We start from the raw sequence: 26,315 nt of genomic DNA on the forward strand, positions 1-26,315 counted from the left end.
GAATGAAGATACGCTTTTGCGTATGGTCCACATCAGTTGCTTGTAGCTGTTCCTCAAACCTATGCTTCTGCATTTGGGAGGTTAGCGAGTGCTCTTCTGTATAAGAGCCTGAAGCTGGGTCGCTTGCAGTTTGTTTCGGCATCGAAACTTTGTCTGCGTGTTTTTTCGGCTCCGAGGTGACTTTTTTCCTTTTCGGGGCCGAAACCTCTCGGCGTCGATCTGTTTCGGTGCCGCTGTCTCGGCGTCGAGCCGTGTCCACACCGGCATCTCGGTGTCGAGGCTTGTCTCCAGCACTTTCTCGGTCCCGAGAAGGCTGCGTGCCGGTGTCTCGACCGGAGTCGGACGATCTCGGCACTGTTTGGGCCTTTTTCGGTGCCGACGGTCGGTCACCGAATTTATGGGTGGAGCCATGGCCTGGTGGCAGTGGCGTCCCCTGGGCCTTGTAAATGTTCCTCTGAGTGGATTTCGACGTCTTACTCACGGTTTGTGTATCGTCGAATCCTTCGGAGTCTGAGTCTTGGATCGAGAAGGTACCTTCTTCTTCCTGTTCCTCGAACTCCCGTTGGGCTGTCGGTGCAGACGCCATCTGAAGTCTTCTGGCTCGACGGTCTCGGAGTGTTTTTCGGGACCGGAACGCACGACAGGCCTCGCAGGTGTCTTCGCTGTGCTCAGGTGACAGGCACAGGTTGCAGACCAAGTGTTGGTCTGTGTAGGGGTATTTATTGTGGCATTTGGGGCAGAAACGGAACGGGGTCCGTTCCATCGGCGTTCTTCAGCACGCGGTCGGGCCGACCAGGCCCCGACGGAGGATCGAAAAACCTACCCCGAAGGGCACCGGAGCTCTTCGATCTCGACGCGGTGTGGAATCTAAGTACGCCGATCCCGAACGCAACAATACCGACGAAAATCTTCCGAAATTAGCGAATTTTCCGTTCCGAAAATCGGAGCGACAGGAACACGTCCGAACCCGATGGCGGAAAAAAAACAATCGAAGATGGAGTCGACGCCCATGCGCAATGGAGACAAAAGGAGGAGTCACTCGGTCCCGTGACTCGAAAGACTTCTTCGAAGAAAAACAACTTGTAACACTCCGGCCCAACACCAGATGGCGAGCTATTGCAGAACATGCGTATCTACAGCGACAGATGCCATCGAACATTAAGATACAGGGCACCCATAGCAGACAAGGGTTTTGCAGCATGGGAAGTGCTAAGATGCATCGGACGAGAAAACAACAGGAGGAAATAACAGAGAAGAACTTATGAAGAAGGAAAAAAGGAAAGGAAACAAACGTGGAGTTTTCCGTTTTGGCACACCAATGCACAGCCTGACACCAACTTTTTCACCCTCAGAAGGTGCAACAAGTTTTCGACAAATGGAGGAATGGGCCCCATACCTTACTGAGTAAGGGGACTGGTCCTGTAACCTGTATACATGCCGCTGATGAGTGGCCAGCTGAAGATCTGCAGTCCATTCCTATTACATCGGCAAGGACAGGGTACATCAGTGCGAAGAGTAAGAAACCTTAGCCACCGTAAGAGCCGAGCACATCCACCTCTTCCAATGAGAGGGAGTGTCATCCACCTCCAATAAGTTATAAAGTATCGCCAGCTTAGCAAAGTCCTTAATGAGTTACCAGCTAGTGGCATGCAGTGTACGCCAACTCCTGCCCAGTAGGACACAGTTCACACGGATATGATAGAGGTCACAAACTGGGCTTGTGCAGCGCCAGCAGCATTCAGCCAAGGAAAGTCTAGCATTCTTGAGTCCATACTGGGACCAGTACCAGAAATGGAGCACTTTAAAAAAAGGAACATTTCAAACAGGCTTCACGCAGTCTTTCCAATACCGTTAAATTTCCCTCTTCTCTTCTTTGGTGTAAAATGACATAAATACGCAAACAAAAGTAGTACAAACTGTCTGCTTGGAAACAGAAGATGAGTGACAATCGTCAGAAGACAGAACTCTTGTTAACTGCTTCCATCAACAATTTACTTAAAAAAAAACAGGAAATTATAGAAGCAAATTTCGCTAGCAGAGAGAGGTTTTTTTTCAGCAGAAAAGCTAAAATCCTTGGGCGTGATCATCAATGTCATTTGCATTTGACCTTCCATGTTCACACTATGTCATCTTTTAGCTTCTATGTCACACTGTTTGGACTGCACATGGCAGTGCCTAACCGAAGATCACAGGACCACAGTAGCAACTTACTGTAATGTGTTTGTGTGTGCCGAACAGAAACAATTCCATGAACTACAATGTTTACAAAGCAATGTTGTTAGAGATGGGCGAACATCTGCTGTCGTGACAACATCTAGCTGGCTATCAAATGATTATACTATTTGTCCAAAAAAAAAGTAAGGTGTGCTTTAAAATATTCACTGCTATTCAAAAACATTTTAGTAAAACCTCAGGTATCCAAAAGAAAGAAAACATTCTCTCCCACTAGACAGCGGGCTTGAAACTGAACGCAAGCAATTTAAGAGCATGGGAAACGCACTTTATTTTTCAGAAAGCTAAAATACAGAGAAAACAGAATGCGGCATTACCCAACAAGTTTTATGAAGGTTCCACAATAAAGCCTCTATTCTAAGTCGCCTAAGCATTTTGCCTGGTTCGGGTGTGCTTAAATACCATTCCATTTTAGGAGAGTATGTTGTAAGATTTTCTTGCTGGCAAATCTTGCAGGAGATAGGCATACATCTGTAGACCCACAAATACTCCTTAAAATGGAAAGCCCCAAAGACACTGAAAACTCAAAAATCTTCAGTTGCGAGGCATTGATCAGTGGAGCCATCTCAAATTGAATGCTTCCAAAACTGAAATACTAAGGTGGAGACTGGAAAAATGATGACCCATTCCGCATCTGATCATCTGGGGACCACCTACTAAAGTATCTAAGGAAGTAAGAAACCTTGGAATTCAGTGAATGCCCCGGTTGACAAATTAGCAAGATCAAACTTCATTACTATGAAAACTCTGCAACACATCTTTCCCCTACCTGGGACCTACACACAAGGTCCAGGCTACTATCTCTCTTGTACTGTCTAAATGTCATTACGCCAATGGCCTCTACCATGAATCATCTTTATCAACTATGAAACCACTACAACAGATTCAAAACTCGGCTGCCAGACTACTCCTACATGAAAAGCCCACATCTCCCCTGCTTTGAGGGCCCTACATTGGTTACCGGCTGCCAGAAGATCCAGATAACTATCCTATTTTCAGAACACTACTCAAGAATTGCCTCCTTCCTACATAACCATACAGCATCTCCCTGTGTATATAAACATTTATAATCTGATTATAAGGTATGTATCTAGATATGTGTATTTCCTAGTACAAATATGTATAATTATTATGGTTTTTAAAATATATAGATACTCTTTAGAACTGCTTAGCAAATGTATATATTACTTATGGTTAAATATGTGTGTATATATATATATATATATATGTGTGTGTGTGTATGTGCATATTTATAATTTTATGGTTAATGTATATAGATCACTGCATAGTTTTCATATAAGTCATTTGAATAACAGCTTTGTTGTTGAGTCTCTGTTTTGTTCATCACAATATATAAATAGCATCATAACTCATTTTCTACAAGTGCTTCACTAATTAAATATTGAGGAAAATATAAAATAGAAAAATAGTTATAAAAATTCACAAATAAATTAACCTAAAGTACAACAACTGAAAATCAGATTTTATATAATACTACTTTAAATTTTGATATATCCTCTTCTTTATACATGTATACCCTGTCTATGTATTTATGTATCTATCTATTTATTACTTTACTCCTACTGTAGAAGAAAAATAAACTTTTGACTATATCCTATGCACTACTCTATGTCTCACCCCATAGCTCTCAATATATCCACTGTCTCCACTCTCAGGTTCATCCCAAACCACAGTCTTCTACTACAATCTCCAAAATGACCCTTTCTAGGTTCTTCTCTACTCTGTCCTTCCTTTGATTACCCTAAACCTCATTTTACTACTGTGATCTCCCAAACACCTTTTCTAAACTATTCCCTCATGTATCCCTCCTTTGATTCATCCCAAATCTCAGTTTACTAGCATGAACTCACTAATCCAGTTCTATAGACTCTTCCTTTCTTTATCTCTCTTTTCACTCATCCCAAACCTCATCCTCCTACTACTATCTCCCAAATAACACTTTCTCGTCTCTTCCCTCTTCTATGCCTCCACTGTCCTATTCAATACAACTGAAAGACACTGCTCAAACTAACTCATATTTCGCTATACTAATCCACCACTAATCCTTTTTGGGTTCCAGAGTAGTGTGCTACTCGCCAAAAAGCGTTCTGATGATTGGTCAGAGGTAGAAAGCGCTGCATGAATAAAATTACAATACAGCAGTAGACCAGTCTGTGTGGAGTGGAAAGAATATATGACTTATGATGTGTGTAACAACTGCACAACGCAAAATAACCAGAATGCAGTGGAGCTCTCTAGAGGGTCAAAAGTAAAGATAAAGTCAGTAAGACACAGGAGGGGAAGCTGAGGTCTGAGTTGGACTATTAACTTCATCATAATGCAGTGTTCTTTAAAGAGATGTTTCTTCAGCTCTTTCCTAAATCCGAGCAGCATCACAGCAGTCCTGATGGATACAGGGAACTTGTTCCAGATCCCGTGTGCCTAACTGAAAGAAACCCATTGCCTTGATTTTTTCTTTTGATTTTTTTTTTTTCACTGAACATTTTCACTTCCAGTCTGATGGTGACCTGGCTCCAGATGTGCCAACAGAGGTGGTGATTTCATCTGCCAGATAAGCAGTGGTGCCAGTCATGATGGCTTTGTAGACAATGCAGCTGATTTTGAAGATGGTGTGGGGTGGAAAAATGAATCTGCGGAGCTCCATTTGGGTGGGGATAATGTGGACAGATTTCTTCAGGCCCTTGATTGGCCATGCTGCTGCGTTTAGAATAATATCACAGGCACCAGTGTGAAGCCTTGGAGAGCTGTGAAGAAGAGTGCTGCAGTCATTCAGAGGCGAGAGAAAAAGAGCTTGAACAGCAGTTCTGAAGTTGCTTTGTGGGACAACTTTTCACTTTTTTGGTAGACATAGCTGGTACCAGGCTATCTTGCGTGGAGTTCAGTATCCAGGGTGAAACCCAGTGACTTGGAACTGGATAAAGAATTGGGTTCAAGTTCATAGCCACATTTGGACTAGCTGTTTCATGTAGTTGAATTATGTCTTGGTAGGGCTCAGCTTCAGGTATGCGATGGACATCCATGTCTGGATGAGAGTCAAATATGTGTAAGGCACAGGATTGCTGAAGAAGAAAACACTACCAATAGAGTTGTGTGCCATCGGCGTAGCACTAACATTTCATGCTATTATCAATCAATAGAATCGCATGTGGTTTCTTGCAGTGGTTGAAGATGGAACTCAGAGATGTCACAGGTGATCAGGATATTCTGGGACCTGGAGGTGCCCATAGAAATGAACTTGTGTTAGTGGATAGGTAGCTTGAATAGATATGATGGTTATGTTTTTTTTTCTCACTTTCAGGAGATTCCTCATCATGAGACATCTCTTCAGACACAATCAGATACTTTTAGAATAGTATTAGGTAATCAGTACTAATACCGGACAACCTGTGGATCCCTGTGATCTTAATCTTGGTGTAATGAAGAATGTACATAAAGGCACCACCGGTGCATTTGACATTAAGGCTACCTACTTTTCTGTGCCTCACAGACAGCACAACAGAATAAGACCAAAATAAACAACAAAATAGTCTAATCTGAAAAAGTGTAACTGATAATTAAACTCTCAACAGAGGGAATGCAGAAATAAAATGAGGAACGAGCAAGATGATTATGTATCCATCAGAGAGAATGTCACTGAAGGTTAATAAATTACCCTGATAATGAATATTCCTTCCCCATGATTCCTTCTTATGAAGTACTCCCACAACAGCATCACACAAGGGATGTAGAACTGAGGTCTCCTAGCACAAGAGAATTGATATCACTGTAAAATATCTAGTTTCAGTCATACACGCGGGGAGATGAGTCACGAGGGAAAATCTATGAGAAGGAGTATTCGTTAGAAAAGTCGCACACTCCTACCATCCTATGGATTGGTGTACTGGAAACTTCAATTTTTTCAATAGAAGAAGCTTTAGTAGATCTGAACATCAGAGCCGGCTGGAAATCTCCTGCTGCTGTTTTCATTCCTGGTTACTTCAGAGGTCTGGGCTGAGTGGATTTGTGATAGCAGAATCACAGAAGAGACTCAAAGTTGTGGGGGGTGTTCTCTTTCAATTTAGGAATGGTGTTTTCATTACACCACACAACCAACTAGTGTTTGTTTTGCTTATATGAATCTCAGTAGTTTTAAGGTTCCTGCAGCTAATGCTTGGCCTACTGCGCAGTGCCAGCAAACCTAGTCATTGGTGTAGGCCTTTAAAGCAGAAGCACCACCTTAGGGATTCTCAGTGCTGATCAATACTGCTGAGAAGGGGCTTGGAGGCCAGAATGGTGTGTAACTAGAGGGTGCAGGACCTGTATAGTATTTTGTATGTATGTTCTTCTAGGCTTGAACTCAGGCTAGATAGAGTAGAGACAGTGGCATAAGACAACTGAGTGACAGCATCATAGGAGTCTGATGGTGAGGAACCTATGGAACACATACCTCTTACCCCTGCACAAACTCCCAGATGAAATCTTCTTTTGCCTACACATATGAGGTGAGAAACATACTGTGCACTGGACATACTGAAGCTGCATGTGGTAGGTGCAAGTCTCTGACTTTATGTACCAGCTGGTTTGGCACTTTGAAAGATTCTCCCTTCAGTACCTGCTCTGCAAGGAAACGTGAGCATTTGCTCAAACTGATTAAAAATAAACTACCTGTAAAAGAGGCATTTCTTGAAACAAAACTCCTGACCATTCCTGGAAAAGTGGCTTTATAAGTCAATTACACCGAAAGTATTATTTCTGTATTTTAGAAGTTACAGCTTTATGTGTGTCTATTATTTACAGTTAATAAACAGTTAAACCACTTCCACTGACTTTGCTGTCTGTCTCCGGATTGTAGGCGAACAGCTGTGTTATATTAGCATTTTATTTTCACTCAAAACTGCCGGCCCTTGGGGTTGCAGGCATTCACCTGTGTACGAGTATAACTCACGGTGGATTTAATAAACAGAATTAATCCTAGAAGTCACAGATGGCAACAGCTTCTAACAGGGACATAAAAGCACAAATAATCAGTGTCAAATGGCAATACTTTGAATTCTGAATTGTGTACCTCTGACCACATATCCCTAAAGACATTTGGAATGATCAGAATGAGACGTTATGTGTCTTGTTGCATTCCTGACAGCATACCTCTCTTGACTTCTCCTAAATCTGTACCAACATCACCAACTTCAAGTGTTTTTCTATGAGGTACTTTTCGAGTCATAGTAGACTAAGCAATGGGCGAATCATTTAATTGTCCATTATAAGATGACGGAAGTTCTTGGATAAACATTTGTTTTAAAGTGGCCTTCAATGGCACTAGACAGATTAGGAAGTCTTCTAGGGCTGAGGGAGCAGGAGGGTACTGTAGACCTGGCTGTCAAGCCAGTATGTTTAGTTATCTTGTGCACAGCACCCACTGAACTAGCGCCAACTTCAGAATGTCATTGTAGGGGTTGTGGTCCTGGTGGAATGAGCCCAGAGACCTCCTGAGGGTTCCTCCTTTGCTGGTGCATGGCAAGGTGTTAATGCAAAAGACTATCCGCTAGGATGGAGTCCCTGTCTGCACAGCCTAGTCTTTATTACTCCCAGTGAACTTTACAAAGAGCTGATCACCCATGCAAAAGGCTCTCTTACAGTCAGTATAGAAACTCAGTGCTCACTTAGGGTGAAGTAGGTGACCCTCAAGGAGTGTGGTGGAATGAAAAATGTTGGCGGGTTGATTGACTGACATGCAGACCCTCCAAGATTTTGCAATTTATTTGAAGATGATATAATTCTTTATCTTCGTGCAGACCCCTTTAATACTTCTAGGGCTTTTTGCAAAGATTAAGTTTTTTTTTGGACAGTGGTGGCTATAGGATTAATCATTTTAAGTCCAAAGCTCTTCTGTTCAATACTAAGGATTCGATCCTTCCAGCTGGACTACGGGTTCAATCCCAGTTATTGAGCCCTATTAGGTATTTAGGGGTATACGTAACACTCACTTTTTCCAATCTTTTTCAGCTTAACCATGTATCCATCTTTAAGAAAGCTCAAGGTCTACTCCAAAAAATGGCAAGCCTCTTTTTTGACGATCATTGGGTGGGTGGATTAGTCAAGATGATGATTCTTCCTCTTTGTTTGTTTATTTTCTCTAGCCTAATCCTTAAAATACCCCTTTTTTTTTTAAAGACATAGATTTGATGATTTCACAATTTATATGGGCCAATAAGAAACCTCGTATACAGCTTGAAAAGTCAGCTGTAACGGTCGAGGATGGGGGACTAGGTCTACCCAATTTTAGGAAATATTACAAGGCTACCTACATGGATTGGGTGTACAAGAGCCGCTTCATCACTCAACCTTAATTTTTATCTGAAATGTATAACAGAAAGCAGCACTCAGCTTCCCCTTTTTCGTACAATACCATCACTGCCCAAGCACACGAGGTATAAGCTGCCGTTAGCAGTTTGCGCCAGGACCTTGTTAGTGCATGAGAAATATCAAATTCCTAGCTTCCATCCGGCATTCATGCTTTGTGATTCTTGGATGCTAGGCTTTGACTTAAACCAGGTTTATGTTTAAAAGTGGAAACAGGTGGGCTTTGTTAGATTCTCAGAATTTTTAATAGTCGACTAAATCAAGACATATGCTCAATGTCAAGCAGATGGGACTCATATCCCAGAAGGTCTCAGCTTTGAAGTTGTCAGTACCCCTAACCTACATAGCCTGGGAAGCCGAAATTAAAGTTGTACGCTTTAAAGAACAATTATATGCTCAACGTATTGGTGCTATGCTTAAATATGAGGGTATTTGGGGAATGGCTAGTGATCTATCCTCAGCACAGGCGGTGATTTTGTATTCCCTATTGTTGTATTTTTAAGAAATGAAATATGACGATTTTATAAATCGATTATGTATTATCTTGCTATTTTTATGTTATCTTTTTACATCTGCAAATTGAATAAATAAGACATTTAAAAATATATATTTTGCGAGTTGCAAAAAAAACAACAAAAAAAACAACACACACACAAAATATGGACTTTTGTAAAAACACAGCAATATTTTACAAAAGCCACTACCAGATCTTAAATAAACCCTCTCTTTAAACCTCCTTCTACTGGCCATGCACTGGCGTGCTGGGCCAGTAAAAGGAGGCTTGGCAGGAGAGAGGTGGTTTCCTGCTCTCTGAGCCTCCATAACAAAGCACAACAAAAGACTGCAGGAGACCGGGACTTAGAAGGTATGTTGATGTCCAGGCCTCCATTGGCAGTCTTTGAGCCCTACACCCCTCACCAGGGGAACTTGCCTGTGCCCACCTAAACACCTAGATGACTTCTTCCAGCCCACCCACATCCTAAGGCTCTCATCATGCACAATTAGCATGGAATCAGGGCCGGCTTTTAGGCAGTGCGAGCGGTGCGGCTGCACTGGGCGTTGACCTCAGCTGTGTTTAGAAATAACTTCAGAAACTTGCAATTTAAAAACACCTGCTGAACCGTTCCTTGTGTGTCCAGCCTTCAGGAAACAATTAGAATGTCAAGATACCTCTTGTGATTAATGTTCCTGCTAGGGAGAGAGACGGGAGTTTTGCCTAGTGGCAGCTTTGACTCAACATAAAGTAGCACTGAGGGTTGATGTGCCTGCTGCAAAAAACAGAACTATGGGGCATATTTAAGAAAAGTGACGCTGCACACAGTGCAGCACCAATTTTCCTGCACCCTTTAGCGCCCCCTAAAGCCACCACGTGTGCATCATATTTAAATTGTGGCGCACCATGGTGGTAGTTAGGGGACCAGCGTCAGGATCTGCTACGCTAGTCTGGCGTTTTACAAGATTAGCATAAAAAATATTGACGCTAATCCTACAAAGCACCCAGAAGCCTATTGTAACCAATGGAAGCCTCCCTATAATGCCTCCTCTGAGCAGGCGTTAAAAGTGCTGGGAAAAAAATGATGCAAAGAAATCTGACAGATTTCTTTGCGTTATTTTTTTGCCACCCCCCCCCCAACAGAGGGGGTGCCCTCTTTGCATACATTATGCCTGGTGCAGGCATAATGTAGCGCAAAGGGTTACAAAGTGGCGCAATGCATGCATTGCACCACTTTGTAAATATGGCACCGTTTTTTTTGGTCTTCTAATGCCACATTGGCGTAAAATAAATGACACTAATGTGGTGTTAGAATGGCACTAGTGGCTCTTAAATGTGCCCCTATGGGTCATATTTGAAAAAAGTGGCACTGCACACAGTACTACGCCACTTTTCTTGTGCCCCTTGGCACCCCCGTAACGCCACCATGTGTGCATCATACTTAAAATACGGCGCACCATGGCAATAGTTAGGGGACTGGAGTCGGAATTTTTTACGCTAGTCAGGCGCTTTGCAGGATTAACGTAAACAATGTTGATTCTAATCCTGCAAGGCACCCAGAGGACCGTTGTAATCAACAGAAGCCTCCTTTTAACGCCTGCTCTGAGCAGGCATTAAAAGTGCCGAACAAAATGACGCAAAGAAATCTGTTAGACTTCTTTGCGCCATTTATTTGGCCCCCCTAACAAGGGGAATGCCACCTTTGCAAACATTATGCCTGGCGCAGGCATAATGTAGCGCAAAGGGTTACAAAGTGGAACAATGCATGCATTGTGTCACTTTGTAAATATGGCTCGGTGTTTTTGGCCTTCTAATGCTACATTAGCGTAAAAAAATGACGCTAATGTGGCGTTAGAATGGCGCTAGGGGCTTTTAAATATGCCCCTATATTTTATGTGTATAGCTGCGTGGATTAGTATAGCCAGCCTTTACAAGTGCTTTAAAACACATGAATGTATGTGAAAGGGGAGCGATGCAGAGATGAGGGGCATGTTTGCCGGGTGGTAGTGAGTGAAACCGAGGAGCAGGTCATGGGGTGGGAGGCACCACAATAAACTGTCGCACAGGGCGCCACCAGTCCTAAAGCTGGCCCTGCATGGAATACATGGTGCTGAAGGAGAGCTGTTAATATAGTCCCCTCTGCCCTCCTCACAACTTAATTTAAGGTAAGAGGTGAGCAGAGCGGGCTAAAGTAACAGCTCCCCCTCCAGCACTATGTATTTGATGCTGGAAAGTAGGACTGCAGGATGGTGACAGACAGAGGGCAACTTTAAAATTTAAATCTGGCTCTCTCTGGCACCATACATTTGTCTTCCCTGCTCTGTGCAGTGCTGGTTTTCTGGCCTCACATCTGGGCCACGGTATTTTTGTGACAGGCACCTTAAGTGGCTGTTGCAAAAATGCTGCAAATGTTTTTTTGGGACACTTTTTTTAAATATATTTTGAAGCTGTCAAAACAAACTGCAAAATCCTGGGGGCAGGGGAGGGGTCTGCACATAAAAGGATGACAACACCTTTGGCAGTAAGGCAGTCTGAGTCCTAAGCACCAATTTGTACAGGAGGAAAGTGGTATAGAGAGGTTGCAAGGAGAGTGCCTGTAGATCACTCGTGTGGTGCGCAAAAGCAATGGATATAAGAAAGACTGTCTTGATCATCAGAAGCTTTGGGGAAACAACTGCCATAGACTCGAATGGCCAAAGTGTCAAAACTAATGTCAGGACTAGCTTTAATTCCCACTGAGGCAAGAAAAATGGTTTTGGAGGGATCTTATGTAGCAAGCCCTTCAGAAAACGTTTCACAACTGGTGATTTCAAGAGAGAGGCTCTATCATGCAACATAAAAAAAGGCTCAAAGGCCTGCCATGTACCTCTTAACCGTGCCAAAATCGAAGCTGTGCTGGGCCAAAGGCAAAACAATAGGTCACAGATTTTGGCCAACGGAGGGTATGAATGACATACCCCACACAAGGCCCCATTTTGTTTTCCTGCATCGGGCATAGATGGAATCGCAGAGAGGGATCTGGCTAAAAAAATTATATAATGATATCTCCCACTTTAAGTGGCAAATCAAAGGAATTTGACTGTTGCCGCTCAATCTCCATGCATAGAGGTGTAGATTGCAGATATTCAGATGAAGGAGGTCCTCTGGAAGAAGCAGAAGAATCAGAGGGTAAAATCTCAGCCTAAAAAGCTTTGTGTACTACACTTTCCTGGCTCAGTCCAGGGCTATTAGGATGTCTTGGCAAGATCTGTCCTGTCTTTCCTCAGAAGTCCAGGTATGTGAAGCTGTGGAGGGAAATCAGGCAGGAGGCCTGTATGCTATCACAGACAGAATGACTTTTTTAGAGGAAACTCAAGTTTGAAGAATCTGTGACAGTATGTGCTCTCGAAAGTAGCAAACAGATCTAGCTAGGACATGCCCCAATGATCGAAGATGTCCTGTTCCACCTCCGGATGCAGACCCCACTAGTAGTCTGCTGGCTGACGTCTGCTTAGCTGGCGCGCTCTGGCATTCAAGGACCCTTCTAGGTGGATGGCTACCAAAAAGACATGCCAGTCCAGCCACCACCAGAGACACAGAGCCTCATGGTACAGGACCCGGGTCTCCACCCTGTCACACTTGTTGCAGTACCACATTGTGGTCGTGTTGGTAGCTAGAACCCGCACCAGACTTACCTTGATGGTTAATAGCAAGGTTTTCAGGGCCAGGTGGACTGCCTTAAGCTCAGAAAAGTTAACAAAAAACTGATGAAGACCAAAGACCAACTGACCTCCACCTCCCCTAGATGGTCTTCTCAACCTAGCAACAAAGCACCTTTTACAACTGTAACATGCAGGTAGGGAAGGAGCAGGTGCCTGCCAGTTCTAACGTTAATGCTTATTTGCTACCAGATGAGCCGCTGAGCCATCTCTTGCGAGATTTGGACAGAGTCGGAGACAGCTGCACTGCCGGATCCACTGAAACCTTATGGCCCATTGCAGGTCAGCACGTGCCCTCTTGTCAGATGGGCTGAGAATAATGCATGAAGCACGGAGCCCCTCAGAATCATCCTCAGGTCCTCACATAAAGGCCTGAGCATAAAACATCTGGGCCATATCCTAAATGTGCGGTACTTCAGTAGCAGCAGAAGCTACTGTGTTCAAGATAGCCTCTTTAAAAGTAGTCCTCGGGGGAGGGCTCTGGTGGGACTTGGGTTGTTGATGAAAGACCCCAAGGAGATCACTAGCTCAGCCATTTCCAGAAGTAACTTCAGTAAGCAGTCAGTCACTGAGGCATGGGAATACATGTAACCCCTCTACCTCTGAACTAAACTTGCGACAACAGCCATGACTTTTGGAAACACCTCAGAGGGCACATAAAGGCTGAAGGGCAGGATAGGAAACTGGGAGTTTTCCAACCTTACTGTGAACTGCAGGTAGCCTCAGTAGGGCTGCAGGAGAGAGTATAAAAATATGTTTCCTGTAAGTCATGGTTCACCATCTAGTCGCCTGGGTCCAGAGCAGAGAGAGTCTGAGCCAAAGTGAGCATTTGGAATTTGTCCTATTCCAGAAAGACAATCAATGACTGGAGGTCTAGTATAGGTGTCTCAGTCATTCGGGACAAGCAAATAACACAAATAGCATCCTTACTCTTCTCTTAGTCTGGCACCCACATGATGGCGTCACTGGTTAGCAGGAGATTCATTTTTTACATCGAGATAGTGTGTGGTCCCCTGAAAAACATCGTAGTGTGGGGGGCGGGAGGGAAGGGGGGAATGAAAGATGGGGACAAAATGATAGGCAGGGTGCAGCCCCTTTGAACAATATGTAAAAATCATCGATCTGATGTAGTGTATTTTCAGCCAGGGAGGAAATACTGTATCCTCGGCTGCCCGGTGCCTGGAAATGGCTGAGTTTGCTGTTGCACCATCTTGGAAGGTTGACACTGTCATTAATCTAGGCTTCTGGAATAGCCCCTAAATGTCCTATGCTACTGGTGGAATTCTCTGACGCAATTATCTTTTAATTGTTTGAGCACTGTGTCAGTCTTCGCTCTAAACAGTCTAGCGTCATGAAACAGCATGCCCTTAATGGACAGTTGCATTTCTCTCTCATTGACGCCTGCATCACAAAGCTTTGAGACGCCGAGTGTCTCGTTCACAAGTCAGGGACTGGTGTGTGCAGCCTGGTCCCAGGTCAGCTGACTGGAGGGGCTGAGCATGGCCTAGACAAAGTGGCCATGAGAGTGTCTGTAAGGGGCTTGGTAATTCGGAATAGTGGCCCTGATGAAGTTGGACCTGGGTAAAGAATTTCAGTCAATACATTTTCTTTGCTTTCCAGAACAGGCAACTGCATGTCTAGCACCTGTTCAGCTCTTCACACTACTACAGTGAAAGAGGCACCTTATTATATTGATGACTCAGGTGACGAGTACAGCTCTGCCTCTAGTGAGGTATCCAGACCTAGTCAAGGGAGCATATTGTCCAGCTCCTTCTCATCATCAGTGTCCTGAGGAACATTAGGTATGCCCAAAGCACACCAGAGCTGGAGTCAGAGGGCCTCCGTCCTCTGATAGTACTGGTATCAGTGAGAGGTCTGACTGTACAAACACTGGTTGCATCTCATTTATTGTATAGCGTTACATAAGCTTGGAATGGCTGACAGCAATTTGGGTCAGAGATCAGTGCTGCAACTGGATCCAGTGCCATTGCCAGCAGCAGAGATGGCATTGGCGCTGTCACAGAAGAAACTGATGTAGACCCTAGTGTGGGGGACGTTTGGACCAGCTTCATATGGACCCAGGAAGGGGGTCTAAGGGGACGGCTGGAGTCCAAAGGCACCCCCTCTCCCACCCCTTCCGTGGCTCTGGAAGGCACCCCAGAGGGAGCCTGCAGGTTCTGGCCTCCTTGAAGGCTGCTCTTTCTGAATATTTCAGTGCCAGAAGCCACCAGACCCTTTACGTCATGCCCATGCGACTCCTCAACAGACTTCGAGAGGCAGGTTATCTCCAACCGAATTACTGTTAGCAACAGGGACCAGAATACATGTCATTAGCTACGCAGTCCGTTTTTCCATGGTGTGATTTAAGTTTGAAGAAAGCATTAAGTTTTCTGCTTTCACTGGCTTCACTGACAACACTAAATTCTGCTCCAGTATGATCAATTGCAGAGTGGATTCTCATTGCCCTGATTGTAATTCATCATTGTTGCAAGTTATAAAAAGGCACTAGCACAATGCTGAAATAGAGCCTCAAGACACTATCGGATTAAATGTATGTGCTTAACAGTCACAATAACATTAGGTAAAAGCTGCCTATTGAATAGGACTATGTAAATAACATTTATGTGAAACACTGAAAGGCACTGCATCATTGAGGATGGAGTTCAAAGAAATAAATGCATCAATTTACGAGTTTTGTCATTATTTATTTCAGGTCTTATCATGATAGTGATTAAATTCATTTACACATAATGATCAAAGTCAGCTACGACTTTAACTTAAATCAACTGAGTAATATAAATCTGAACACAAGTGATGGGGCCTTGTTTGGAAAAAAAATATCTTTGAAATTTAAGAATATAGCTAAGATCTCGCTTTTGAAGAATAAGTCTGACTCCAGCAGCACAACCGGAGCCGCTAATGAAGAGATGCTTGAAGTCACTTTGAGCATATCTCCAAGAAAACCTCGTGGACAGCATGATCAACAATATCTCTTGAAGGGTAAGGTAGGCAGAAAGGCTCCAGTGGGAGTCACTATCCCTCACTGTAAGCCCTAGGTCTGCCAACACGCAGAGATAGTATTAATCTCAAAGTACACCAGAAGCCTCATTTTCAGACAAATGACGTCCTAATTCTTGAACGTCTGAGAGGTCTTGTCAGTCACATTGTTATGACAGGTCCTCTAACATAACTGGCAGTCGCGACAGTCTGTTATCAAAATAGGGTAAGTGCACCTATCATAGTGATTAAAAATGAGTGCCTCTAGCACTATTACACCAGTCCTCCAGTGAACAAATATCAGATGGAAAAGAAACAGGCAAATTCCATAATCCTGGTGCCTGTTGAGGCACCGTAAGAGAAATGAAAATGTTACTTACCCTGCAAGCGTCTGTTTGTAGCTTGCAGGGCTGTAGAATAACATGCTGTGCATACTCCTGCCATATAGTTTTAGGCCCAAAAGTGTGCAAGTTGTTTTTCTTCAAAGAAGTCTTCTAGAGTCACGAGGCAGTGTGACTACGCCCCTTGCTGGTAATAGGCATGGGCAGCAGCTTCCTTCTTAGATTGTTTTCCGCATGGTGGGTGAGGAAGGAGATATAGCGGAGTGATACCGAAGATAGAGAGAGTGAGAGAAATGTCCATGCAGGGTAAGTAAGTAAGAATGATCACTGCAGCAGCCAGAGGCCTCTGGGGAGGAGGGTGGACACGTGAACCTACACAGCACATGTGACAGACAGATGCTTACAGGGTAAGCAACATTTTCAGTTCGAATCGTGTGTGGCTGTAGATACACGTGCTGTGCATGGACTATACAGCAGTTCTCTCATAAGATGTGGCTAGCCGGTGGGTGTTGCAGTATACTGAAAGTGTGTTTGGAGTACACCCTGACCAGGATTGGTTTGCTGGTGTGCTAGAACATCCACATAATAGGGTTTTGTGAAAGTATGTGGTGTAGACAGATAGCTGCTTTACAGATATCAGCTATGGGAATGTTCCGTAGGAAGGCCATAGAGGCCCCCTTTTTACGTGTAGAATGGGGTCTTGGAGGAATAGGCAAAGGCCTCTTGACTTTCGCATAACATGTTTGGATACATTTGACTATCCATCCGGCTATGCCTGATTCCGAGAGAACCCATGCTTAATGGGGTTTAGAAAAAGAACAAAGACCTATTGTGTTTTCCAAAAGACCTTTGTTTTATCTACCTATCATATTAGTGCTTGCTTAACATGTGAGGAATGTAGAACCCATTCTGCAATGGAATCAGGTTAGGGAAAGAAAACTGAGAGTTCTATAGTCTGGTTAAGGTGGAAAAGGGAGACCGCCTTAGGGGGAATGCAAAGGACAATCCTAGCCCTGTGACCTTGACAGAAAGATTCTTTCAACATTAAAGCTTGGGGCTTACAGACACGTCTGAGTGAGGTGATCGCAACAAGGACTACCACCTTCCAGGAGAGGAATTGGAGGGGGCAGGAATAGAGAGGCACAAAGGGAGGACCCATAAGTCTTGTGAAAATGATATTGAGATTCCATACAGGGGCCTAGAATACCTGTGGTGGAATAACCGTTTTGAGACCCTCCATAAAAGCTTTGATCACAGGAATCCTGAAGAGGAATATGTGAGGTCTATTCTGGACATAGGCAGCCACTGCAGCTACGTGGAGCTGGATGGAGGTGAATGCTAATACACATGGCTGTATGTGTAGGGGGTACCAAACAATGTCCTGGTCTGTAGCAGCTAAGAGATCAATGTGTTTTGATAGACAGTAGTGGGCAAACCATTTCCATTCGGTAGTGTAGCAGGCGTGAGTAGTTGGCCTGCATGCTCCCCTAAGGATGTTCGTGCATTCAGGAGGAAGACTGAGATAAGCACACTCTAAGATCTCAGGAGCTAGATTACAAGGTTGAGCGTCCTGGGGTCAAGGTGACTGATTTCTCCATGGTTCTGCAAGAGAAGGTCCAGACTGCTGGGGAGCCCCTCATGTGGAAACAGCAAGCTCGAGAAGAGTGGTGAGCCATGACTGTCTGGTCTAGGTGGGAGCCACTAGGATGTGGGTGAGAGATGTCTGTCAAAGCCTCTGTACAAAACAAACCGAAGGAGAGGGAGATGCAGAGTGCATTGCCCATCTACTGTGGGTGTGGGAACCTGTAGGTGAAGCTTGGGCATTTTGTGTTCTGACAGCTACTCCGCCAGCAGATGAATCTTGTTGCGGAGAGCCTACAGCCAAACGGTCAGAGCTAACTGCGAGAGCTGAGGAGAACAAGTGCTGCCCTGTTTCTGGAGATAGTACATGGTTGTCATGTTTTTGGTCTGGATGAAAACTACCTTGCCCACAATGTGGCGCAGGAAGGCCCTCAGTGGTAGGTGGATGGCTAACAGTTCTATGTAATTGACTGCGAGATTCTGGTGACTGGGTTACCAGAGTTAGATGCTGTAAATGTGCCCCCAACCCTATGAGAGAAGCACCCGCTGTAATGGTAACATTCGGACTAGAGCTGAGAAAAGGCTACCACTGTAACGCGCTAAGCATTTATGCAGCGGACGCATGTGAAACATGGCATGGGGGACTATGGCGATGGAGGAGGCCATCATGCCTAGGAGGTGCATGACTGTCTGGACTTTCACCTGTTGATCTGGCTGAAAAAGAGAGTGCAAGGACTGAACTCATGCAGGGCTTGGATATGGACTTCTGAAGTGAGGACTACTCCTAGATACGGATGGATCTGAAGGGGTTGGAGCTGGGTCTTGGCTGAGTTGGTGGTGAATCCCAGGGATTGTAAGAGGCTTGTTGTGGCCTGGGTGTGTGCACATTACTGTTGCTGCATTGCGCTCTTTATCAGCCAATTGTCCAGATATGGGAATACATGGATGCCCTGTTGTCCCAGGTGCACGGCTACCACTGTGAGGCATTGGTGACCCTGAAAGACAGCACCTTGAACTGACGGTATTTTCCACTCACAACAAATCAGAGGTAGCGATGATGCGCCAGATGAATCGTGATGTGGACATATGAATCTTTGGGGTCCAGAGCAGCCATAAAGTCCCCTTGCTGTAGCAGTGGGATGATATACTGAAGAGTGACCATGTGGAAGTGTTCTGACAGGATGTGTTAGTTTAGGGACCTGAGGTCCAGGATAGGCCTGATGGACCCGTCCTTCTTGGAAATGAGGAAGTATAGGGAATTTACGCCTTGGTCTGGTAGGCGTTGTGGCACATGACCGATGGCCCCTTTTAGAAGGAGTGTTTGAACCTCTTCCCAAAGCAAGCGCTGGTGTTCTGAGAAGAGGGTGAGTCTGCGAGGAGCTATGTTGGGAGGCATGGACGTGAGCTCAAGCATTAGCCGTGTTGAATGATGTCTAATATCCACTGGTCAGAGATGGCATGTTGCCAGGTAGGGAGGAACCTCTGAAGTCGACCCCCCAAAAGGGCAGGGCGAAAGGGGCACATCACTGCTTTGTGAGGGCGGATCCTTTAGGGGAGCTGCCTTTGTCTCTACCCGTGGAGCTTTTGTCCTGGAATGCCCCGCGGAAGCAGCTCCTTGTGGAAGGTAGTGGCGGCATCTGGAGAAGTGGCCTTGGAGCAGCCACTATAGCCTGACCTGCGAAAGGAGGCCCCAGCAGCAAACAGTCCAGACATAAGGGGGAGGAGCCGAACAAAATTAATAGAATACCGTGACAGCGTAGGTCTGGAGCTCTGCAACACATACTCAAACCCGACAGCAGAAAAAAAACAGTCTAAGAATGGAGCCCTTGCCCATGGAATTACCAGCAAGAGGTGGAGTCACACTGCCTCGTGACTCGAGAAGACTTCTTTGAAAACAATTTGCACACATCCGGGCCCAACACTTTGATGGCAGAAGTACGCACAGCATGTGCATCTACAGCCAAACTTGCCTGAACATAGTGTAAGGGAATCTCAGCTTGGTGGCAGCTAATATTTTACAAAATGATTTACTTACAGATAAATAGCTCCCATTAAAACATTGCATTAGTCTTGCATGAACAGAATGCTCAGCTTTAGGCATTAGTCAGGTTTCGGGCAATACATTGTCAGGATGACCAAGAAGGTGTTGGTTTCACTGCACTGAAAAGGAAATAATTAATTGTCTCTTTTCTTATTGCATGTTGCAGTACCTTAATGTTAGTCAACATAACACAAATATGTTCTCACACAAAGGCCACACATCTATGCAGCATAGTAGTTTTGTCACACTCTTGACTACATTTTTTTTAAAGCGTGGTCTTTGTGTAAACCTGCTCATGCTTGAAAAACGACTCCATAAGTGAGATGGTGGGCAGGTGTGGTCATGCTGGTGTGCCAGGCTACAGCTAATGTAAGGTGGACAAACAATCATCTGCTTCCTGCCCACAGAAACATGAGGCTGGACTTCTGCACCCATGGACATTACTGAAGAGGTACTATACTTGTCTTAACAATTCTAGAAGTCCTACACGTAGTTTTCTCATTGCTGTATGACTGTTAGTGGACCACAAATGTGAAACAATGCATTAAGAGACCGCAATGTATGACTCTATTTGCTACTGAAATAAAAAGTGCTGAGGGTTTGCTGCTCCACAGCAGTGTCGTCCTGTGCACTCTGCTCTCTCTACTGGAGGCTGTACCTTTGAGGATAAAAAAAGAAAAGTATTCACCGAGTAGAAACCACCTAGATGTGAAAAGGTCACTCTTGTCTGGAAGGCACTGGATTTGTAGCCTGATATCAAACCCTGCTTTTCTGATATGGAAAACAATCAGCTATGTACCTCATGAGAATACATGTGAAACAGGATTTAAAAGTCGTACCTTGGTATGCTTTTTCTCGCTTCTTCTTTTCAGTTTCAATGTACAGTTCTGAGGCAGCTTTAATTTTCTGGACCCATGCTGTCCTGGGTAAACACAACAACACATTCTGTTTGCCCAAAAATGTAACATGTAATATTATCATATTATTCGAGTTAATAATCCGCTGACCCCAAATCTCTATGAAAAAATACTTCCTGTTCCGAAAACAGCGAATTTAAAATGATCAGGCATTTTTCTAAGGAAAAAAAACATCTTTGCGGATAAACACATAGCTTCTCCTGTAAAAACAAAGCTAATGTGGCAACTGCACATTCGGAAGGTGGTTTGGTGTAGTGGCTGTGGTGCTTACCATCTACAACACAAATCAGGAATTATATCAGTTGTTTATTGTTTGCTTATGGCATTTAAGTTCATGGCGATGAACTTAGATGGTATGCTTACTATAATACACCCTTACTATCAATCAATCAATCAATCAATATATTTGTAGAGCACGCTACTCACCCGGGAGGGTCTCAAGGCGCGGGGGGAATAGGGAAGCTGCTACTGCTCGAACAGCCAGGTCTTGAGGTGTCGCCTGAAGGTCAGCAGGTCCTTGGTCTGCCGCAGGTGGATGGGGAGGGTGTTCCAGGTCTTGGCGGCGAGGTGAGAGAAAGATCTGCCGCCGGCTGTTGACCTCTGGATGCGTGGAATGGTGGCAAGGGCGAGGTTGGCGGAGCGGAGCTGTCGGTTCAGGGTGTAGATGGTGAGTCGATCGTTGAGGTATGCTGGTCCGGCGTTGTTGAGTGCTTTGTGAGCGTGGGTAAGGAGTTTGAAGGTGATCCTTTTGTTGACGGGGAGCCAATGCAGGTCTCTCAAGTGGGTTGTGATGTGGCTGTGGCGGGGATGTCGAGGATGAGGCGTGCAGAGGCGTTCTGTATGCGTTGCAGTCTTTTCTGGAGATTGGCCGTGGTTCCCGCATAGAGAGCGTTGCCGTAGTCCAGTCTGCTGCTGACGAGGGCCTGGGTGACCATCCTTCTGGTTTCGGTGGGGATCCACCTGTAGATCTTGCGGAGCATGCGAAAGGTGTTGATGCAGGAGGATGAGACGGCGTTGACTTGCTGGGTCATGGAGAGTGATGAGTCCAGGATGAACCCCAAGTTGCGTGCGTGGTCGGTGGCCTTCGGTGCGGCTCCCAGTGTGGCCGGCCACCAGGAGTCATCCCAGGCAGAGGGGGTGGAGCCGAGGATGAGGACCTCCGTCTTGTCCGAGTTCAGTTTCAGGTGACTGATCTCCATCCAGTTGGCGACGGCCTTCATTCCTTCGTGGAGGTTGGTTTTGGAGGTGGCGGGGTCCTTGGTGAGGGAGAGGGTAAGCTGAGAGGTTCAGGAGTATGATGGGTTCTTATAGATTGAATCAGGACACCATCTTTGGCAGGAAAGCAGTGCTACTTTGTCACACTCCCTGTAGTGAGATCACATTATGTCCAATGTACAAATGCCTACGTTATTTAGCAAATTATTATCACTGTGGCAGATAGAAATAGTGCTATATTCTCTAGGATTATGCTGGGAACGGAAGCCCATAGTCTGTCCTGGTTCCTTAAGGGATGACCGGAGATCACACAAAAGATCTATGATAACTTTGGGCTGCTGGCCTCTAAACTGAGGGCAAAAGCCATCCGTGCTTGCAAAGAGTGACCTTCGATTGTGAGAGCCACTGGGTTTCTACTGCACAATGAATGAAACATAACTGGGCACTTTAAATAGGTGTGTACACCAGGGAGCCAGTCTTTAAAGCAGGTGCGCACACATATATAGAAAAGGCACACTTGCCTAGTACCTTTGGGGACCAGAAAAATGCACCAGATGCCCCGATCAGAATGAGGCGGTGATAAGAGCAATCTACTGGCTAAAAGGCCATGAAGGCTCCAAGGCCTGATAGCTTTTGCGAACTCTTCAATAAAACATTTGAGCAAATTCTTGTCCCTAGATTCTGGTACTTTTGCAGATCATTCACCCGGACCAATCAGTTTGTAAGAGACAGCTTGGAAGTGACAATACTAACAAGATCCTCCATAATGTGGATACAGTCTCCGAGGACTCAAGAGTGTGCTCTAAACTTTAGACAATGATAAAGCATTGAGGGAGTACACTTTGGCTTTCTGGACCAAACACTGCCAGCAACAGGCCTGGGTGCCAACTTTACAATCTTGATCTAGACATCCTATCAGGTTCCCCCACCAGAGTGCAAAACAGGATCTGTTTAGAAGTATGAGATAGGGTTGAACCCGCTCTCTTCTCTGATTTGCTATTTTCATTGGGCTTTTTTCCTACACACAAGGCAAAACAGGGGTGCTGGTGTATCTCTATGTAGCAGGATGAATAGCAACGGGCAATGTATGCAGCCAACAGTCTCCTGTTCCTTTAGGATACTGTTGTCGAGGTCTCCTTGCTGATGGCTGAATTAGAAGAGTGCAGGAAGGTACTGGGGTTCAAACTAAACTGAAAAATTCAGAGGTCCTAAACCTGTCTATGCTCAGCATTGTGCTGGGAGAATTAGGTAGGAGGTTTCCCCTTCAAACAGACCTTGCTACAGATGATTTATCTTGGAACCCAGTTAGCTCCTATATTTATAAGATTAGAAACCTCATTGACACCCCCCTTTTGATTTGTGTAGTACAGGTAGAACTTCAAATAAATATATGGAAGGGTGCCACTGGTTGTTTTATGTTGTTGCAATTAAAATTACTTACATCTCTCAGGCCCTTATTTGATAATCGCCCCAAGGGTTCTGTACTCTAGGGAAGTTCACCTGGCCATGGAAACACAGGAGTGTTACAGGCAGACAGTTGACATTACTCTCGCGACAGCTAGGAGAGGCATTTGCAAATTGAGTTTGGTACTATAGAGTAGTACAGCTCCATCAAGTGCTGCATTTGTACAAGGAGGATATAGCAAAACAAGGGTGATCCATGGACCGCTGAAGAAAACACAAAGGTGATGGATAGAATTTTTGCAAAAATTGTCTAGCTGCTGGAACACTGGTCTAGGACACACTCCAGCCAACCATTTAATAGGTTATGTAGCACTTCAGAGACCAGCGATAAGCAAATCAAACTTGGTTCTGCCTTAAAAACGACAGTCAGGCCTAACTGCCTCACCAGGTCCCCTCTAATGAGGAATAGTAGAAAAACCTGGCATTTTTCGGCCTAATTAGACCTCGTCATGAGGTACAGCTTGAGTCCTGGGGGGAAATGAGCGTGGGATCCACGTCTAGGCATACCCGTTGCATCTGGGCATCACACTGCCAGCTGCTGAGGCTCCTGCTAGCATTCCACACATCACCTCGATATGGGAAGACGGTGGGTGGGGAGGACTGAAGGATGTACAAGGTGAGGAGATGATTGTTAGTTGTATGTTCTTCTTGAGAATAAAACATTTAAAGCAAAGGATTATTTGTTTTAATACATGCGTGTTTATTTTTGGTTGATTAGATGCTTATAACTGGACAGCCTTATCATTTTAATGCCAAGCAGCACAAGATCATCTGCATATACTAAGCAGTTGAACACAATATTTCATAATTTTATATGTAACATTTAACTTCACCTAAAGTGAAAATCATAGCAGCCACAAATAGAACCATTCATCCATTACAACAAAGGAGCCAGTACATTTGTTATGCATTCCGTAGCTTTACATTTAGACCACAAGATCAATATTATTTACAAAACCTAGAAAGCCACAAGATGTTACTCTATGTAATTATTAAACTGGATGTGGAACAGGCTAATCCTTACAGGGTGAGTACTGTGGCATTTGTTTGCTCTTTTGGATCACCATCATGCATCATTCACTTCTACTTATTTGGATTGCTATCATAAACTGTTCGTTATATTTGTGAATTTTAGATATTATATTCTTACAGGTTTTGGGGATCACAAAATCATGGTCGGACAAAAAGTAGTGTGAAGCTTAACTAGGGTTTAACATATCGCCCCTAAATCCCTCTTCCACCTCAAAATGATGTGCAGAAGCACTGGAGCTTACTTTGGCAAATTTCCAAAACATCTTTGCCTCTTCCTGCTCAATGGAATTTCAGATCAGAGGAAGGGTTTTTTGGAGAAAAATTAGACTAAGCATTACATCTTCTAGCCTTCTTCCTGGACAGCACATTTAATCTCCGCATGTGTTATGTTGGCTGAGGAATTCCTGCACACTTGCAGAGAAAAGTGGATTAGAGAGGAACCCTTCTGATTTACAGAGTCAAGGACTTGTTCAGTTTTAGTCAAAGCACACTCACAACAGGTGTCTTAATGAGGAATGGCATTCACTCCCTTCTTCGTAAGCAAGGTACATGAACACAAAGGTTACACCTTGCCCATAACGTCCACTGAGCCAGAGGACAGTATGTTTTGTGGCTTACATCAATCTTAATAGTCAGCAGTATCTTAACTTTTTCGTCACTGCTTTATGAAAATAGTTTTCTTTTTCACCAGAATTTCATGAGCTAGAATACATTAGATCAGAATTATTTTCCTAGTGTGATCAGTTGTGTCACAACCATGCATTTAGCGTATCTCAGTGGTACTGTTTGGAGTTGTGGGTTACACCGGGAGTCTGTGCTCACCTTTCATTAATGTTGTCCGTTCTGAGCGTGTACACTCTGTCGATGTGGGAAATGTGGAAGACCGGCTCATCACTGGACGGGTCACTTGGCAGTTTTACGAGCACTTCATTGAGAAAAATAGGCTGAAAGTGCAACAAATTAAAAAAAACGTGTAAACTAAAATATTATGACAGAGGAGGTGTCATTTGATAAATTTTTGATTTTTATTTGACATAAAGCTAAAGAATTCCGAAAGCATTTATTTTTAGGATAGCAGAGCACAATTAAGAAAACGTAATCAGTCAAGAGGAGATAAAAATATATGTTTTTAGGAATCACGAAGGCATACAGGTCAGAACTATTCTCAATGCGCAGGGAATCCGTCGACAACCCACATACTGCTTACATGTTGTTTTGGTGATTGTACCAGATAAAGTGGAGAAGACTGCACAGGGAAACACTATAAAGCCTGCCAACAAAGTCACCACATACCTTTATGAAAGATCATCTGCTTTGGAGTTTAACATTTCATGAAGGCATGTTATCTACTCAATACTGATACAAATTACTAAAGAGATGGAGGACTGCTCCAACCCCGATTTACTCTTTTTCCCACCACATTTTCTTCATATAGAACAAGCTACTTACCTTTGGTAACAAATTATCTGGTACAGACATATTTTAGTTGCAGATTAGTTACCTTAGAATTTCCCCCCAGGCATCAGTCTGTATCCGGACATTTTTCTTCAAGCAGTACCTCAGCGCAGTTAGGTGGTCTTGGTCGACTCCGCGTCTGTTGCTGGCGTTGTGATCGCCGGATATGATGTCACGGGTCGTATATAGGTGCCACCCCTGCACACCAACGTCAGTTTCTGATCACAACTTCCCAAGCCAGAAGAGCAGAACCACGAAGAACACGGACACTGGTGTGCCAAACTAGGGCCCTGAAAGGGAAGTCCCTGTCCATAGAAATCAGTTCATAGAGAGGGGAGGATGGGTGGCTTGGTACGGAATCTGAAACTAGACTATGGGGGTTATTCTAACTTTGGAGGAGTGTTAATCCGTCCCAAAAGTGACGGTAAAGTGACGGATATACCACCAGCCGTATTACGAGTTCCATAGGATATAATGGACTCGTAATAC

The 26,315-nt window shown here is 44.4% G+C and overlaps 1 protein-coding gene across 4 annotated transcripts in view; it reads right to left on the reverse strand.

The window, feature by feature from the left end:
* The window catches only part of ITSN2 (intersectin 2), a 1,003,157-nt gene that overhangs the window by 20,996 nt on the left and 955,846 nt on the right, over window positions 1-26,315 (reverse strand). For all 4 annotated transcript variants that reach the window (XM_069236034.1, XM_069236039.1, XM_069236035.1 and 1 more), the window contains 2 exons: window positions 25,194-25,315; window positions 20,583-20,665 (listed from right to left, as the gene is read on the reverse strand). In XM_069236034.1, coding sequence (XP_069092135.1) covers window positions 20,583-20,665; window positions 25,194-25,315 — 205 coding nt within the window. The remainder of the gene's footprint in view (window positions 1-20,582; window positions 20,666-25,193; window positions 25,316-26,315) is intronic.

Source organism: Pleurodeles waltl, chromosome 5 (assembly GCF_031143425.1).
Source record: "Pleurodeles waltl isolate 20211129_DDA chromosome 5, aPleWal1.hap1.20221129, whole genome shotgun sequence".
NCBI classification, from domain to species: domain Eukaryota; kingdom Metazoa; phylum Chordata; class Amphibia; order Caudata; family Salamandridae; genus Pleurodeles; species Pleurodeles waltl.